The sequence below is a fragment of the Salvelinus fontinalis genome, chromosome 22, assembly GCF_029448725.1.
Source record: "Salvelinus fontinalis isolate EN_2023a chromosome 22, ASM2944872v1, whole genome shotgun sequence".
In the NCBI taxonomy this organism is placed as follows: domain Eukaryota; kingdom Metazoa; phylum Chordata; class Actinopteri; order Salmoniformes; family Salmonidae; genus Salvelinus; species Salvelinus fontinalis.
Genome location: NC_074686.1, coordinates 35277130 through 35295577, shown reverse-complemented (window position 1 = coordinate 35295577; position 18448 = coordinate 35277130). Strand labels below are relative to the sequence as shown.

Sequence of the window (18448 nt, the reverse complement as noted above, 5' to 3'; positions counted from 1 at the left end):
GCATTTGGCTTAATCTGAGCAGATAATATAGCCCTGAGGAGTATGAGGCGATCGAATAACCCCCACTCCCCTCAATTCTGCTCGCAAACATGCAATCTTTGGACAATAAAATGGACGAGTTATTGGGAAGATTAAACTACCAACGGGACATTAAAATCTGTAACATCTTATGCTTCACGGAGTCATGGCTGAACGACGACAATATCAACATACAGCTGGCTGGTTATACAATGTACCGGCAGGATAGAACAGCGGTGTCTGGTAAAACAAGGGGCGGAGGTCTATGTATTTTTGTAACGGCTGATGCATGATATCTAAGGAAGTCTCGAGCCATTGGTTGCCTGAGGTAGAGTTTCTCATGATAAGCTGCAGACCACATTACCTACCGAGAGAGTTTTCATCTATATTCTTTGTAGTTGTTTACATACCATCACTGTCAGAGGTTGGCACCAAGATAGCATTGAATGAGCTGTATTCCGCCATAAGCAAACAAGAAAACTCTCACCCAGAGGCGGTGCTCCTAATAACCGGGGACTTTAATGCAGGGAAACTTAAATCAGTTTTACCTCATTTCTATCAACATGTTAAATGTGCAACCAGAGGGAAAAGAACTCTGGACCACCTATACTCCACACACAGAGATGCATACAAAGCTCTCCCTCGCCCTCCATTTTGCAAATCTAACCATAATTCTATCCTCCTGATTCCTGCTTATAAGCAAAAATTAAAGCAGGAAGCACCAGCGACTAGATTAATAAAAAAGTGGTCAGATGAAGCAGATGCTAAGCTACAGGACTGTTTTGCTAGCACAGACTGGAATATGTTCCGGGATTCCTCCAATGGCATTGAAGAGTACACCACATCAGTCATTGGCTACATCAATAAGTGCATTGATGACGTCGTCCTCACAGTGACCGTACGTACATACCTCAACCAGAAACCATGGATTACAGGCAGCATCCGCACTGAGTTAAAGGCTAGAGCTGCCGCTTTCAAGGAGTGGGACTCTAATCCGGAAGTTTATAAGAAATCCCGCTATGCCCTCTGACGAACCATCAAACAGGCAAAGCGTCAATACAGGACCAAAATCGAGTCGTACTACACCGGCTCTGACGCTCCTTGGATGTGGCAGGGCCTGCAAACCATTACAGACTACAAAGGGAAGCACAGAGAAGAGCGACCCGTAGCACTCACGTCTGTAGCCATGAAGTGCTTTGAATGGCTGGTCATGGCTCACATCAACACCATCATCCCAGAAACCCTATAACCACTCCAATTTGCATACCACCTCAACAGATCCACAGATGATGCAGTCTCTATTGCACTCCACACTGCACTTTCCCACCTGGACAAAAGGAACACCTATGTGAGAATGCTCTTCATTGACTACAACTCAGTGTTCAACACCATTGTGCCCTCAAAAGCTCATCAATAAGCTAAGGACCCTGGGACTAAATACCTCCCTCAACTGGATCCTGGACTTCCTGACGGGCCGCGCCCAGATGGTAAGGGTAAGCAACAACATATCTGCCACGCCAATCCTCAACACCGGGCCCCTCAGGGGTGCGTGCTCAGCCCCGACCTGTACTCGTTGTTCATTTATGACTGCACAGCCAGGCACGACTCCAACACCATCATTAAATTTGCCGATGACACATCTGTGGTAGGCCTGATCACCAACAACAACGAGACACCCTATAGGGAGGAGGTCAGAGACCTGGCCATGTGATGCCAAGACAACAACCTCTCCCTCAACGTGATCAAGACAAAGAAGATGATAGTAAACTACAGGAAAAAGAGGGCCGCGCACGTCCACATTCTTATCGATGGGGCTGCAGTGGATCCGGTTGAGAGCTTCAAGTTCCTTGGTGTCCACATCACCAACAAACTAACATGGTCCAAGCACACCAAGTCAGTCGTGAAGCAGGCACAACAAAACCTATTCCCCCTTAGGAGACTGAAATGATTTGGCATGAGTCCTCAGATCCTCAAAAGGTTCTACAGCTGCACCATCAAGAGCATCCTGACTGGTTGCATTACTGCCTGCTATGGCAACTGCTCGGCCTACGACCGCAAGGCACTACAGAGGGTAGTGAGAACGGCCCAGTACATCACTGGGGGCAAGCTTCCTGCCATCCAGGACCTCTATACCAGGCGGTGTCAGAGGAAGGCCCTGAAAATTGTCAAAGACTCCAGCCACCCTAGTGTTCTCTCTTCTACCACACGGCAAGCGGTACCGGAGCACCAAGTCTAGGTTCAAGAGGCTTCTAAACAGCTTCTACCCTTCTACCCCCTGAACATCAAATCAAATGGCTACCCAGACTATTGCCCCCCCCCCTCTTTCTTCACACCACTGCCACTCTCTGTTGTCATCTATGCATAGTCACTTTAATTAACTCTACCTACATGTACATACTACCTCAACTAACCGGTGCCCCTGCACATTGGAACCAGTTCCATTGCCAGCCATACATGCCCACACCATAACACTACCTCCACCATACTTCACAGATGAGGTGGTATGCTTTGGATCATAAGCAGTTCCTTCCCTTCTCCATACACTTCTCTTCCCATCATTCTGGTTCAAGTTGATCTTTGTCTCATCTGTCCATTGGATGTTATTCCAGAACTGTACAGGCGTTTTTAGATGTTTTTCGGCAAACGAATATGGTCTTCCTGTTTTTGAGGCTTATCGATGGTTTACATCTTGTAGTAAACCGTATGTATTTACTTTGACACAGATACGCCTACCTCCTGGAGGGTGTTCTTGATCTGGACAACTGTTGTGAAGGGGTTTTTCTTCACCAGGGAAAGAATTCTTCTGTCATCCACCACAGTTGCATTCTGTGGTCTTCCGGGCCTTTTGGTGTTTCTGAGCTCAACAGTGTGTTCTTTCTTTTTAAGAATGTACCAAATAGTTGATTTGGTCACACCTAATATTTTAGCTATCAGTCTGATGGGTTTGTTTTGATTTGTCAGCCTAATGATGGCTCGCTTCACTGACAGTGACAACTCTTTGGACTTCATATTGAGATTTAACAACAACAGATTCCAAATGCAAATGCCACACTTGAAATCATCTCTAGACCTTTTATCTGCTTCCTTGTAAATGAACTAATGAGGGAATAACACACCTGACCACGGAACAGCTGAGCAGACAGTTGTCCAATTACTTTTGGTCCCTTAAGAAGGGGGGAGGACCACATATAAAAAGTGCTTTAATTCCTACACCGTCCACCCAATTTGGATGTAAATACCCTCAAATTAAAACTTTCAGCTCATAGTCATTGTTTAATTTCAATTTCAACTCCAATATGCTGTGGCAGACAGCTAAAATAATACTAACTTGGTCAATGTCCAAATATTTATGGACCTGACTGTATATATAGACCTGAGGCATACAATGTAGTAGCATAACCTATGTGTATCTTATGTTTGTCTATCACATGCTGTGGCTGTGGTTTTTGAGTGACTTATTGCCACATGTTTCTTTATAGTGATTGTGTTCCCCATACTCTGTATAATATACTTGTTTATATGTGTGCTGTGTTTTATGTATTTGATGCATCAGTAAAAGTATTGATGCAGGGCTCTACCACTATTGAGGTCAGAGACAGCAGCAGGGGTCAGACTGGAGGAACCAGTTCCTACGTTTGAATGAGTGAGGGGATGGAGGACTTGAATGTAGTCTCTTTGTTGTTGGCTCCCAGAGGTAATCTGAATCAGAGTCTCTACCACTATTGAGGATGAAAAAAAATTCAGTTAGAAGTCAAGTTAACTATTACTTATTTTATTTAACGTTTATTTTAGCAAGGAGGTGACCTTGCTAAAATAAACGTTAAATAAAATAAGTAATAGTTAACTTGACTTCTAACTGAATTTTTTTTCATCCTCAATAGTGGTAGAGACTCTGATTCAGATTACCTCTGGGAGCCAACAACAAAGAGACTACATTCAAGTCCTCCATCCCCTCACTCATTCAAACGTAGGAACTGGTTCCTCCAGTCTGACCCCTGCTGCTGTCTCTGACTCCACCCCCACCCCCGCGCAGCCATCTAGAGGTGTGAAGAGGCCAGCCCAGAAGTGGAGGAGGGCCAGCGCACCAGCGACAACTACCACTGGGGGGGAGGACCGTTGGCACACTGTCCTAGAGGATGAGGGAACCACTTCCACCAACATTTCGACCTAAAAGGCAGTCAGGATTGAAAGTAAAGCCCCTTCATCTTTGTGCGTGAACTTAAATTGTTTATTACCATAGCATGTGTGTTTGTTCTCTCTAGCTACAGTATGTACTTGAAAATGTTGCAATTTACCAATTCGGCCACTTGGGTGCATTTTGGCAAACTCGTGAGGGACACCTGGGAGACTTCATACTAAATATTATGTAGCTCTCTCATTCTTAAATGTATCCATCTGAAACTTTGCACACACACTGTTTCCCTGTTGTGGACAACATCTAAATTACCCCCAGCTTCCTATCTCAATGTATGGTCTTTCTTTTGCATTTCAAAGATGATGCAACAAAAATACAAATAGAAAACACATGTTTTTTTGTTGGTTTTATCTTTAACCAGATCTGTTGTTATATTCTCCTACATTCACTTCACATCTTCACAAACTTCAAAGTGTTTCCTTTCAAATAGTATCAGGAATATGCATATCCTTGCTTCAGGTACCTAGCTACAGGCAGTTAGATTTAGGTATGACATTTTAGGTGGAAATTGAGATGAAGGATCCTATCCAGAAGTTTCTTCAGTCTTTCAGGAGCTCATCCATTATTGGTTTCCTGGACTTAAGAGGTGGCTCTTCATCTGAACTGTCATCAGCGATTCCATCATCAATTCCGGATCTGTAAACATTAAAACCAATAGAGGATGACGAAAATACTATAGGCCTATACAAATTCCATCATTGCTATGAAACAAATATACTCCAAGAGATATGTAATCTGGTGTCATTATCTCCATCATAATCATCCTGCATCCTATCGCCCTACCTTCCTCTTCTTCTTCTATGGCATATTGGTTTGATTCGAACTCAGCATCCACTTCCGCCATCTTTTTCTTCCTGGGTGTCTATTTTGTCACAGGGCTGCCATTTTCTCTCATTGTTTCAAGACGAAACATTTTGGGACAGTTTGTATCCTCTCCAGCAAATAATACAACATTGACACCTACTGGTGAAATGACTAAACAAACACATCCATACACTTCTATATCAAGATGTTTTTAAAAATGTTTTATTTAACCTTTATTTACCGTGGCAAGTCAGTTAAGAACAAATTATTATTTACAATGACGGCCTACTATTCCCTCTACTAGAATATACTGGAATGCAGCCCTAGGACAAGTGGACTGGAACTGGAACAAAGTCTTGTTGTTGTCTGGCAAATATAGTATATCTAATAAGGTGAAAGAAGTATCATACAAATTCATTCATAGAATCTATCCTGTGAAGTCCTTTATTATACACAGATTCAAAATAGCTATTGATAACAAATGTGTATATTGTGGTTGTGACCCAGAGACTCTTGACCATTTATTTTGGGACTGTTCTTGTATCAGAAGATCTCGCAGTGAGTTTGAATATTTTATTTGAAAAGAAACGATTATTAATGTTAATTTGAAAGACTCTGATATTATGTTTTATTTTGATCCAAATGATATGGACCCTGATTTAACTTTCATTGTTCCTTTGTTTATTTTTCATGGCAGATTCTTTATCCATAAAATGAAGTGGGCAGAGAACAACCCCCTCTTCACATTGTTCCAGTCAGGGATTCCTGCTCCTGGCTCTGGGAGGCTATGGTCTGGCGGTAGCCCTGCACGTGGTTCTTCTCCTCCAGGTGGACCGTCTTCCGTCGGTTCTCTCTCAGTGTCTCCTTGTACTTCAGCTCAATGTCATCACGGATAGCCTGAAAGCACTTGTTGGACCTCCCTCTGTGACTCCCTGCTTGTTGTCTTTTACCTGTGCCTTACAAGTTATGGAATGTTGCCACTTGTTCAGACCTTATCTTACCAAATGAGAGTAAGGAACATTTGTCATCTGACATGCCAATCTTGGATTGCAGGAAGTGCATTTAGATAGTTAATGCATTTAATAAGACATCAACAGTACAGTACATATTCATTGGCCTAAAATGGATGTCTGTAAACTGAGCACAGTGGCCTTCTCATAGCAAAGTAATGTTGAGTCAGCAACGTTACACGTAATTAACTTATGTCTAGTCAACAGACAAGCTGCTCTGTGCTCCTGCAGAGGTCCTTGAGCATGCAGCTTGTGTATATGTAATACAGTACTTACGGAAGGCAGGTAGGTCAATCATGGGCACCAGTAGGGCGTAGTTCCACTTGTTCCCATTGCCGCCACTCCGGCCTGAGACTTCCTTAATATTAGAGATCGCACACCAGCTGTTACTGACAAATAGACCCAGACCACCCCTCCCCTTGTCTTACCCGGGGTAGCTGTTGTGTCTGGCTGATGCACGGAAAACCTAGCCAACTGTATATTATCCATGTCGTCGTTCGGGCACAACTCTGTGATATTACAGTTTTTAATGTCCCGTTAGTAGGATAGTCTTGAACGGAGCTCTTCCAGTTTATTCTCCAGTGATTGCATGTCGGCCAATAGGACGGATGGTACAGGCGGGTTACCCAGTCGCCGACAAATTCTCACAAGGCATCCGGATCTGCAGCCTCTGGATCTCAGTCTCCTCTTCATGCGAATGACAGGGATTTGGGCCTCGTCCGGGAGCAGCAGTATATCCTTAGCGTCAGGTTGTTCGTCTGGCCTGCAGAGGTAGCATACAGTAAATTCAATGAGTGTTATCATCTCTGACTAATGTGAATGGGCAGCTCACCACAATAGAGTTAACTGCTCTGGTAACGTTATAAGAACACAATCATGAAACAATTTATTGACGTACAAATGGGGTAATTTGTGCAAGATGACCACATCATTCAGAATTGAGGGGGCATATCTTTACTGAAGATAAATTACAGTTGACTGCCAAGCTATAACTGTCATAGCAAGGAGATCGATCACACAGACACAATTCTTCAAAGGAAGGTTTTGCCTCATCATCTTGACAGCTAGCTTTGTTTTGGAAAGGCTAATCTGTCTCAATACATTATGTAATCATTTCCATTCAAACCAATTACCAAAAGGAAAGCATGGATTAAATAACCTTGCAGATACATTTACGTTCAAGAATGTCTCTTCAATCGAACCTCAGTCGTCTCTCTTATGAAAATAAACATTCCGTAATTTCCCACCTAGAATCCGCAGAGGGGAGTTAAAATTGAGTTAATTTAGATATCGTCAATATAATGACGGAAAGCGAATTATTTGGTTTGTAAACTATGATAACCTTTACATATAAATTACTTGACTATATAATGAATTCTGTATTTCATCAATGAGGATTATTTATTTTTCCCTTGACCAATATAACCCCTCTCTTGAGATGGTATACTCCGGCACTGGTATAAACTGGGACCCAAGATATGTCAGAGCGGTTTGGTAACGTAGATTATATCAGACGAAACGAGTACCCATCATGGCTGCGGTGTGTACTGCCTCCCGTGTCCTCGCCAAAAAGCTGCTGTCAGCCAAGGCGGTAAGTATTTGGAAACAAACTGTTGCTTTAGAACATCACTATGACCTACTTTATATGTTGACTTCGTGAATGTGTTCATATGAGCTGGTATTAGCAGCATCAGCACGTAATGATGGTTCACCATTGCTGGGGTTTCGTAACGTAGCTAACGTTAGCTACTGTAGCTATTGTTTTCTATACAATACGAAGAGGGAGCTAGCTTCGTTTCTGTCGCAGTTTCAATGTTGTCATTTTACATTTCCATAGTATTCGATTCTGACGAATAACTTGATTTAATATACTTTTCATTGCTTAAGTATTGCGGGTGGGTTGAGTCTTACGGTAGCCATAAACATAAGTGCATTGAAGGTCAAACAAGGCAAGTTACCTTAAGAATCTGTGGCTAGTTCCCAGTGGGCGAATTCGTTTTGCATGGCCCGGTGCCCCGAGAAGGCGGTGTTTGATATTTGCGACAATTCCATTGACCATAAGGAGATATCTCCACTCACCGGTGCACCGGGCCATGCAAAACGAACTGTTGGCTGAGTTTGTTGTCAGTCGGTCACTGATAAATAAATTAAAAAAACAAACAATGTCTCGACTGTTTTGAATGCATGCTGTGTTTTAAGAGGGGATGTTGAGACTGGTTGCGGAAGAATAAAAAATAAGCTGTTTGTTTAGATGGGAGGACGTGAGGATAATCTACGATGCCAGAGACGTTTACCTAGCTATACGATTTTGAAATCTCTTTGTCACGACGTAATGTAAATGAATCCGAATTCTCCAACACATTAGTCTGTGTTTACACACGTACAAATGTGTATCTCTCCTCTCAGAAATATTGGTTGGAATGCTATTATGAAGCACTATTATGCATGTTGTGTAGGGATAAAAAAAAAAATAACACAACTAGACAACTTTGTTGCTGCAGTGTCCTCACATTATTAATGTCACAATCAGATTGATGGGTTTCTGCTGCATTTGAAAACAGTGAGCAAACTAGACTAACTTTAGAAACCCATAGTAAAGGTATACATTAACTTGAAGGAAAAAAAAGCCATTGCCATTGTGTGGATTAGCCTAGTGTTCTTAAGCAATTGAGTACTTAAATCAATAGCCAAGCATAGCCTATGATTTAGGCCTATATTGACCTACCCTACCCTCCCCTCCCCATTTAGCTTCCGGCAATATCCCAGAGCTCCAGGAAGCTCCACTTCTCAGTCTATGGGCAGAACAACTCTAAAGTATCAGATGGCGTAAGTCTGCATATTCCCATGTTCATCATTGACAGTGCTATATGAATGGATTAAGTAAAAAAAAAAAAAAAGTTGCACAAACTATATTTACTTTTTGAATTTACATTTACATTTACATTTAAGTCATTTAGCAGACGCTCTTATCCAGAGCGACTTACAAATTGGTGCATTCACCTTATGAATTTGTATTTGTCTCAGTGCTTGTAGAGGCAATTTGTATAAACAAAACTCTTAACTAGAGAAAATACTGAAATGCAGCTCTGTTTTGTGGGTCGTTGTTTACAGATGTCCACACAGTACCCGGTGGTAGACCATGAGTTTGATGCAGTGGTTGTGGGTGCCGGCGGAGCAGGGCTGCGTGCTGCTTTCGGTCTGTCTGAGGCTGGCTTCAACACAGCTTGTGTCACAAAGCTGTTCCCCACCAGGTCACACACGGTTGCTGCACAGGTAAGTCAAGTTATATCTACAAGAATCAATGGAATGTGACCATGTCACAGGAGGGAATATTCCAGAATGTCCCCTTTTTTTAGGTGTTACATTTTTAACAGTTCATTATGAGGCAGCTTTCACTCTGTCCACGGAAGGCAGCAATGCCATTTTTAAAGTCACAATGAATCAATCATATCCCACTGCAGTGGCGTTATCAGCCACCTTAATGTGTTACACTTGTATTAAGCCTACCTCCATGCGGTCTTGACATAAAGCCGTCCAAAGTTCATGCTGATCATGCACTTTGAAACTGTCCTTGACGCACTCTCTGCACTGACAAAATGGTTATTATTCCTTTAAGATGATTTATCTTTCTCCCAGTGGTCCTAAACAGTTGTTTTTGCATTTAGGGTGGGATCAACGCAGCCCTTGGAAACATGGAGGGAGATGATTGGAGGTGGCACTTCTACGATACGGTGAAGGGATCTGATTGGCTGGGAGACCAGGATGCCATACACTACATGACAGAGCAGGCTCCACATGCTGTGGTGGAGGTGACACACACACACACACACACACACACACACACACACACACACACACACACACACACACACACACACACACACACACACACACACACACACACACACACACACACACACACACACACACACACACACACACACACACACACACACACACACACGGTATCAGGGGAATGTGGCCTGCTAACAGGGGAGGTGGAAGAAGGCTCCATCAGGGGAATGTGGCCTGCTAACAGGGGAGGTGGAAGAAGGCTCCATCAGGGGAATGTGGCCTGCTAACAGGGGAGGTGGAAGAAGGCTCCATCAGGGGAATGTGGCCTGCTAACAGGGAAGGTGGAAGAAGGCTCCATCAGGGGAATGTGGCCTGCTAACAGGGGAGGTGGAAGAAGGCTCCATCAGGGGAATGTGGCCTGCTAACAGGGGAGGTGGAAGAAGGGTCCATCAGGGGAATGTGGCCTGCTAACAGGGGAGGTGGAAGAAGGCTCCATCAGGGGAATGTGGCCTGCTAACAGGGGAGGTGGAAGAAGGCTCCATCAGGGGAATGTGGCCTGCTAACAGGGGAGGTGGAAGAAGGGTCCATCAGGGGAATGTGGCCTGCTAACAGGGGAGGTGGAAGAAGGGTCCATGCTAAAAGAGCTGCAGTAGAAATCAAGGGCCCCTCGTACTTGGACTCTTCATGGGATGTCCTTTTTCATACCTTCTGATGTATCAAAACAAGTGGAAGTGGCCTTTCAATGCCCTTAATCTGTTAAGATCTAAATTTGATTCAATACATTCTGTGTAATTCAATATTTAGCTAAAATGCAAGTGTAATTATGTAGCCTCTGGGGGGATTCAGTTGAAATCTCCTTAATCACAAAGGATTGGCACAACATCAACACAAACACTGGTAGGTTGATCAAATTAAAACATTAATGTATTATTTCTTAGCTAACTTAATTTGTCTAGCTTCCTGTTATGAAAATAAATGTTGTGAAGCAGTGAGTTGACTTTTTTGTTTTGTGTCCCTAGCTGGAGAACTTTGGTATGCCCTTCAGTCGTACCGAGGACGGTAAAATCTACCAGAGGGCTTTTGGAGGCCAGAGTCTGAAGTTTGGCAAGGGAGGCCAGGCCCACCGGTGTTGCTGCGTAGCTGACAGAACTGGCCACTCCCTCCTGCACACACTCTACGGACGAGTACGTCACACTCTCTGGACTCAAAATCCCATAATTCATCACTTGAATCCCCTTTTGCTGACACACTGCTTTTAGAATCCCAAATCTCAAATTCTTGGCCTGTTTTTGCCAGTCGGTCATCTATCACTCTTCTATGCTTCTCACTTATTTAGTCTCTGAGGTATGACACCAGCTACTTTGTGGAGTACTTTGCCCTGGACCTGCTGATGGAGGATGGCGAGTGCAAGGGAGTAATTGCTCTGTGTATGGAGGACGGATCGATCCACCGCTTCAGATCCAAGAACACGGTCATTGCCACAGGGTATGTATCTGTCTCTCTGTATCGGGTGTTTCTGTAGCGAATAGGTATAGTTAGAAGACTTGTTCCATGTAATTTGGGTGTAGGAGCTTTGTTTTACCAGTTATACCCAGTTTATAATGTTAACTTTTTAACAATTTGCAACTGAACAGAAGGTGCCTCCTTGATGACAGTTTTGTGCCCTGAGTCTTAGTCTTGAGTCTTACTCCTGCCTCTGCTCGATCTAGTGGTTATGGCCGTACCTACTTCAGCTGCACCTCAGCCCACACCAGCACAGGAGACGGTAATGCCATGGTGACCCGTGCAGGCCTTCCCTGCCAAGACCTGGAGTTTGTCCAGTTCCACCCTACAGGTCAGTCCCATATCGGCTTAGCAATACAGGCCTGTCTGCTAGGGAATGGACTTATGAGACGATAATAACATTTAAATAAACATTTTATTGGAGAAGAATGGATTAGTGCTCAGAATAGGCCTATCAGAAGTGTCGTCTTGAAAATGTTTCTGTGCTTAGTCGGAAGGTAACTGCTGAATAATCCTGTGTGTTTCATAACATAGTATCGTTGATGTCGGATAAGTCAATCACATGGTGATGTAAGTCAGAGGGCTGGCAGACTAACCCTTTACATACTGTGGAAACATAATCATACTATAAATATCATTGGGTGTGAAGTGCCCTCCCTCAGTGCTGATTTCATGTAACGTTATCCCTCTAGGCATCTATGGAGCCGGCTGTCTGATCACAGAGGGTTGCCGTGGTGAGGGAGGAATCCTCATCAACAGTGAGGGCGAGCGCTTTATGGAGCGTTACGCTCCTAACGCCAAGGACCTGGCCTCCAGAGACGTGGTGTCCCGCTCCATTACCATCGAGATTCGAGAGGGCAGGTAAGATCACCGCCAATGCCAAATGGAATTCATTTGTAATCTACCCATAACTTCCAAATTCCAATGGGGATGACCCCACCTTGCTATGAGTTTCAGTTGTGAAAGACTACTGTAATGCCAACAGCCCTGTATCTGAGTGACCCAGAGAAACCCCACGTGAACCTGTCACGCCAACAGCCCTGTATCTGAGTGACCCAGAGAAACCTCACGTGAACCTGTCATGCCAACAGCCCTGTATCTGAGTGACCCAGAGAAACCCCACGTGAACCTGTCATGACAACAGCCCTGTATCTGAGTGACCCAGAGAAACACCACATGAACCCGTCATGCTAACAGTCCTGTATATGTGTCCCTATGTGTCCCACGTGAACCTGTCATGACAACAGCCCTGTATCTGAGTGACCCAGAGAAACCTCACGTGAACCTGTCATGCCAACAGCCCTGTATCTGAGTGACCCAGAGAAACCCCACGTGAACCTGTCATGCCCTGTATCTGAGTGACCCAGAGAAACCCCACGTGAACCTGTCATGACAACAGCCCTGTATCTGAGTGACCCAGAGAAACACCACGTGAACCCGTCATGCTAACAGTCCTGTATATGTGTCCCTAGGGGATGTGGCCCAGAGAAGGACCATGCATACCTGCAGCTGCACCATCTCCCCCCACAGCAGCTGGCCACTCGTCTACCCGGCATTTCTGAGACCGCCATGATCTTCGCCGGCGTGGACGTCACCAAAGAGCCCATCCCCGTCCTGCCCACTGTACACTACAACATGGGAGGAATCCCCACCAACTACAGGGGACAGGTAACTAGCAGTACCCATAGCAAATAAATGCACTAGATCTGCATATTTTTATTTTTAAAAGTCGTGTTGAATAACTCTAAAATAAGTAGACAGATACAATGAGAGCTCTGTGTAGAGTGAGTCTTTTAAACTGGACCTCCCCTAGTTTGATTACATTAAACCTTTTTTATTATATAATTATTTACTGTCCTGTTCTCCCACAGGTCATCACCCACACGTCCGAGGAGGGTGATAAGGTGGTGCCAGGGCTGTTTGCCTGTGGCGAGGCTGCCTGTGCCAGTGTCCATGGTGCCAACCGTCTGGGAGCCAACTCCCTGTTGGATCTGGTGGTGTTTGGACGCGCCTGCGCTCACACAATCACTGACATCTGCACTCCAGGTAACAACTTCATACTCTCCGTTTTTCAAACCTTTGCCCGTATGTCATCAAGACAAAAATCACATACATTAATGGATTGTCCCACAGCTTTTCAATGTGGAATACCAAGACTCCTCTTGAAAAATTATCACAATTGGACTAACCTTGATGAAATAACAGATTTTTAAATAGTTAAATATATTTTTACAATCCTGGCAATGTGATGGTTCTGAAGGAGAGAAGCTCTCCCCCCTGAAGCCCAACGCAGGAGAGGAGTCTGTGGCCAACCTGGACAAGCTGAGGTTTGCTGATGGCAACATAAGGACCTCTGAGATCAGAGTGAACATGCAGAAGGTATGGATCCTAGAACTATGGAACGGATGTCTAACATCCATAACAGGGAATTGACCTTGGATGTTTGTCAAAAGTACAGGTAAAATGGGCTTTGAGGACTTGTACAGTACCATCACGTCTTCTCTAAGCACGCGTTCCTCTCTCCGCTGTCAGACCATGCAGAACCACGCCGCTGTGTTCCGTACCGGCAAGGTCCTGAAGGAGGGATGTGACAAGATGGACGCCGTCTACCAAACCCTGGACGACATCAAGACCTTCGACAGAGGTCGGCATCTCATTCCCTCTGCTGATGTGATAAGAATAGACTTTCAATTGCCCCTTCTTACAGAGGCCGATCTTTGTTGTCCCATTTGTTGGGCTTGATTGTAAAAACTTCAAACATGCACGTAAAGCTGTTCTGTAGCACTGTCATTCACTCTCTCCCTCCCCCTCAGCTATTCACTCTCTCCCTCCCCCTCAGGTATTGTGTGGAACACTGACTTAGTGGAGACCCTGGAGCTGCAGAACCTTATGCTGAACGCTGTGCAGACAATCAACTCTGCCGAGCAGCGCCAGGAGAGCAGGGGAGCCCACTCCAGAGAGGACTTCAAGGTAAGAACTGAAGACACTAACCACTCCTATACAAGTCTGGTCTGCAATGAACATTTTGTGTCTGGTAGTGAGATTTACTTCTTCTATGCATCCAATGGTTGCATTTTGCTTCACAGTAGGGGTCTCGATGTGGACATATTTTGGGGGAGCTGAAAGTAATGCATATTGACAGACAATGCTTTTGTGTAAACATCCACCATAACACAACTATAGGCACTCTCTCCAGCAGTAGTTGTAACAGTATGTAGACTGATGTCATTCTGAAAGAGGCCCATTTAACATTGCAGGACCGTATGGATGAGCTTGATTACGCCAGGCCTCTGGCGGGACAGGTGAAGAAGCCCATTGAAGAGCATTGGAGGAAACACACCCTGTCCACTGTGGATCCTAAGACCGGGAAGGTAAACCAAATTGATGCCTAATGATTGCGTTAACTTCATTTTCTAAATATACAATGCTCAAAAAAATAAAGGGAACACGAAAGTAACACATCCTAGATCTGAATGAATGAAATATTCTTATTAAATACTTTTTTCTTTACATAGTTGAATGTGCTGACAACAAAATCACACAAAAATTATCAATGGAAATCAAATTTATCAACCCATGGGGGTCTGGATTTGGAGTCACGCTTAAAATTAAAGTGGAAAACCACCCTACAGGCTGATCCAACTTTGATGTAATGTCCTTAAAACAAGTCAAAATGAGGCTTAGTAGTGTGTGTGGCCTCCACGTGCCTGTATGACCTCACTACAACGCCTGGGCATGCTCCTGATGAGGTGGCGGATGGTCTCCTGAGGGATCTCCTCCCAGACCTGGACTAAAGCATCCGACAACTCCTGGACAGTCTGTGGTGCAACGTGGCGTTGGTGGATGGAGCGAGACATGATGTCCCAGATGTGCTCAATTGGATTCAGGTCTGGGGAACGGGCGGGCCAGTCCATAGCATCAATGCCTTCCTCTTGCAGGAACTGCTGACCCACTCCAGCCACATGAGGTCTAGCATTGTCTTGCATTAGGAGGAACCCAGGGCCAACCGCACCAGCATATGGTCTCACAAGGGGTCTGAGGATCTCATCTCGGTACCTAATGGCAGTCAGGCTACCTCTGGCGAGCACATGGAGGGCTGTGCGGCCCCCCAAATGCCAAATACCTCTGGCAAATGCCAAACGTCCTGCACGGTGTTGGGCTGTAAGCACAACCCCAACCTGTGGACGTCGGGCCCTCATACCACCCTCATGGAGTCTGTTTCTGACCGTTTGAGCAGACACATGCACATTTGTGGCCTGCTGGAGGTCATTTTTCAGGGCTCTGGCAGTGCTCCTCCTTGCACAAAGGCGGAGGTAGTGGTCCTGCTGCTGGGTTGTTGCCCTCCTACGGCCTCCTCCACGTCTCCTGATGTACTGGCCTGTCTCCTGGTAGCGTCTCCATGCTCTGGACACTACGCTGACAGACACAGCAAACCTTCTTGCCACAGCTCGCATTGATGTGCCATCCTGGATGAGCTGCACTACCTGAGCCACTTGTGTGGGTTGTAGACTCCGTCTCATGCTACCACTAGAGTGAAAGCACCGCCAGCATTCAAAAGTGACCAAAAAATCAGCCTGGAAGCATAGGAACTGAGAAGTGGTCTGTGGTCACCACCTGCAGAACCACTCCTTTATTGGGGGTGTCTTGCTAATTGCCTATCATTTCCACCTGTTGTCTATTCCATTTGCACAGCAGCATGTGAAATTTATTGTCAATCAGTGTTGCTTTCTAAGTGGACAGTTTGATCTCACAGAAGTGTGATTGACTTGGAGTTACATTGTGTTGTTTAAGTGTTCCCTTTATTTTTTGAGCAGTGTAAATTACAGGATTAATTGTAACTAGGTTTGAGTGGTATAACTGCCAGGGTAAAAAAAAAAAAAGCCATATTACAACCTATGTGTTGTGATAATTTTGTTGCTCTATAACCTGTTAGTTCATATTCCTTGACACTGTGATATAAAGTCAACCATTTGTTTCATCACAACTAGAGAGCAACATCTGTTCGGTGAAGTCCAGAAAGCACATTGCATGTAACAAACAGTTAAATGACCTATAGCATGGTCAATCAAGTTAATGTTGCTGACATTTTCACAACTATTGATTTAGAACCACGGATTTAGAACCACAGTTGCTGCAAGTCGCAAAGAAAACAGGAGCTGCCTCCACTACTCGAACCATTTCAACATCATCAAATCGCCTCTGCTTAGTCTAAGTGACAACTAAAAGATTCCAAAAACAATTTAGTCCAATCAACGTAAGCGAAATGTGGCTATCCATGGCGCCGATTTCTGTGTGTGTGCATAAGTAGAAAAACATGTTGATTCACCCTACTTGTAGAGAAACGCCAATGCCATCCTCTTTTCATGTTAGCGAAGTGGTCTATGACTCTGTACACTTTATTTTTTTGTTGTCCTAGGTTACCTGGCTAAAATACTTGCTTGTTAGCCCAACTTGATTTCATGGGTAACGATTAGCGAGCTAGTTAACATTAGCCTACTACATCTAGCTACATATTGAACTTGCATCCTCTCAGGCCAGAGGCACAATGTATAAATTTAGGGTTAGATCAGAATCGCCATTCTAATCATTGGCCAGTACGGATATTTAAGTAAAACCACAAGTCCAACTCCCTATCGCCATCCATGGCTAATTTAGGAAAGGGACAATTTTAGCCCACCGGAGGACAACCACACAACGAGATGCAACAACTCAAGTTTTCTGTCAATGACGTTTGGCTCGGTGTGATTGGTCTGAAGTCAAATCCAAACTGGCTTCCCTTGACACTTTTTTTGTGGGCCAGGACCATTTATAGCTGAGCTTACTCAGTTTAACTCAAAGCTGATTTGGTTATTGTATAAAACATTTTCAGCAAGGGAGGCCAAATGCTCGCTGGCATTCAATGCTACGGGCAGCAACAATTACATTTTTTTTGTTGACCAGACAGCATCAGATGGTCTACACATACAGAGACCGGGTCAGTGAGATGATACATTCAGCCCTTTGCTAATTGAAGGAAAATTTATGAAATGCAGACGAAAGATTTCTTTATAATAATTTATTATTTGGGCCATTTTTGGGGGGGGAAGCCTGGCCTCCCTTGGCATCCATGTCCATGAATACATGCCACTGTAGTTATACTTAACTTATAGTTAGTTATAAGCAGTGGCATAGCACCCCCCCCCCGGTCCCCAATCAAAAGCATACGTTTCTATACGGTATATCCCTCAAGCCTAATTGTAACATACGTTCATGCTTAACAGCACAATGGTAGCGGAGTCTAGGTACATGCCAATGTACATTTGCCATCACTCACTAATTTCTCCCTTCTGTGCTTTTGTTACAGGTAACTCTGAAATACAGACCGGTTATTGATCACTCACTGGATGCCGAGGACTGTGCTGCTATCCCTCCAGCCATCCGTTCCTATTAAGCACATACCGATCCAATGCAGACTATTTTATTCATGATCAGAATGGATGCTTTTGCAGTTATCATTTATATGAAGTTTCAACCGGATTCTCCCTTTGCTCATAAATACTATATGTGGAATATTTCATATGTTCAATAATAAACTGAAACTTATTGCAACCTTCAGAGAATTGTGCAAAATTGAGTGGTTTGTGTGTACTTTAAACTTTCACTACATTTGCTATAGTTCTTACAGGCAAATAAATACATATTTAATATTTAAATATTGAATGATTCTAGAAATCTGTAAAAAGAAAAGCGTAATCACAGTTTGGGGGGGGGGGGGGGGGTGAAAACCACGTTTAAGATATCCACACACAATGCCAATACAATACTCAATTTTGTCACTCTGTGGCTTTTGCTCAACTGTATGTAAAGTTCTGTTCATCTTGCATGCTTAGTGTATTGTTGGTTTTATCTCAATAAAGATGCTCTAACTAAATTCCTCCTGTCTTAGTGATTGTAGTGCATCTCCACAATGCCATGTTCCATCTGAAATACAATTGTATTTGAAGATGAAAGGAATAGAGAATGACATGTATTTATTTTAAACTATTTTCATTTATGTAAATTGCCTCTGACGCGGGATGCGTTGCATTTACACCAGTTAACATCCACTCTCTGACAACACCCATACAAAGAATAACAAAACAAC

At 44.0% G+C, this 18448-nt stretch overlaps 1 protein-coding gene and 1 long non-coding RNA gene across 4 annotated transcripts; one reads left to right on the top strand and one right to left on the bottom strand.

Moving 5' to 3' along the window:
• Positions 1–4544: 4544 nt before the first annotated feature.
• On the bottom strand, positions 4545–8007 carry LOC129820238 (uncharacterized). Of its 3 annotated transcripts, XR_008754172.1 has the most exons (4): positions 7986–8007; positions 7198–7274; positions 4997–6790; positions 4545–4849 (listed from the first exon to the last, which is right to left on the bottom strand). It is a non-coding gene; the product is annotated as an uncharacterized LOC129820238 (long non-coding RNA). The 3 variants fall into 3 exon arrangements; XR_008754174.1 differs by lacking the exon at positions 7986–8007 and having other exon boundaries at positions 7187–7455; XR_008754173.1 differs by lacking the exon at positions 7986–8007 and having other exon boundaries at positions 7198–7454.
• On the top strand, positions 7508–18235 carry LOC129820237 (succinate dehydrogenase [ubiquinone] flavoprotein subunit, mitochondrial). Its single transcript, XM_055877269.1, has 15 exons — positions 7508–7618; positions 8776–8853; positions 9139–9300; positions 9693–9836; positions 10842–11006; positions 11159–11307; positions 11532–11656; positions 12018–12186; positions 12798–12993; positions 13197–13371; positions 13586–13704; positions 13858–13969; positions 14165–14295; positions 14583–14696; positions 17669–18235. The coding sequence occupies exons 1-15, from the start codon at positions 7559–7561 to the stop codon at positions 17753–17755; spliced, it is 1986 nt and encodes a 661-aa protein (XP_055733244.1). The 5' UTR covers positions 7508–7558; the 3' UTR covers positions 17756–18235.
• The last annotated feature ends 213 nt before the right edge of the window (positions 18236–18448 follow it).

Coding starts and splice junctions, on each gene's coding strand:
- LOC129820237 (XM_055877269.1), top strand. CDS start 7,559: ATGGCTGCGGTGTGTACTGCCTCCCGTGTCCTCGCCAAAAAGCTGCTG. Junction 12,187..12,797: donor ATCGAGATTCGAGAGGGCAG/GTAAGATCACCG, acceptor ATGTGTCCCTAG/GGGATGTGGCCCAGAGAAGG. Junction 13,705..13,857: donor TCAGAGTGAACATGCAGAAG/GTATGGATCCTA, acceptor CTCCGCTGTCAG/ACCATGCAGAACCACGCCGC.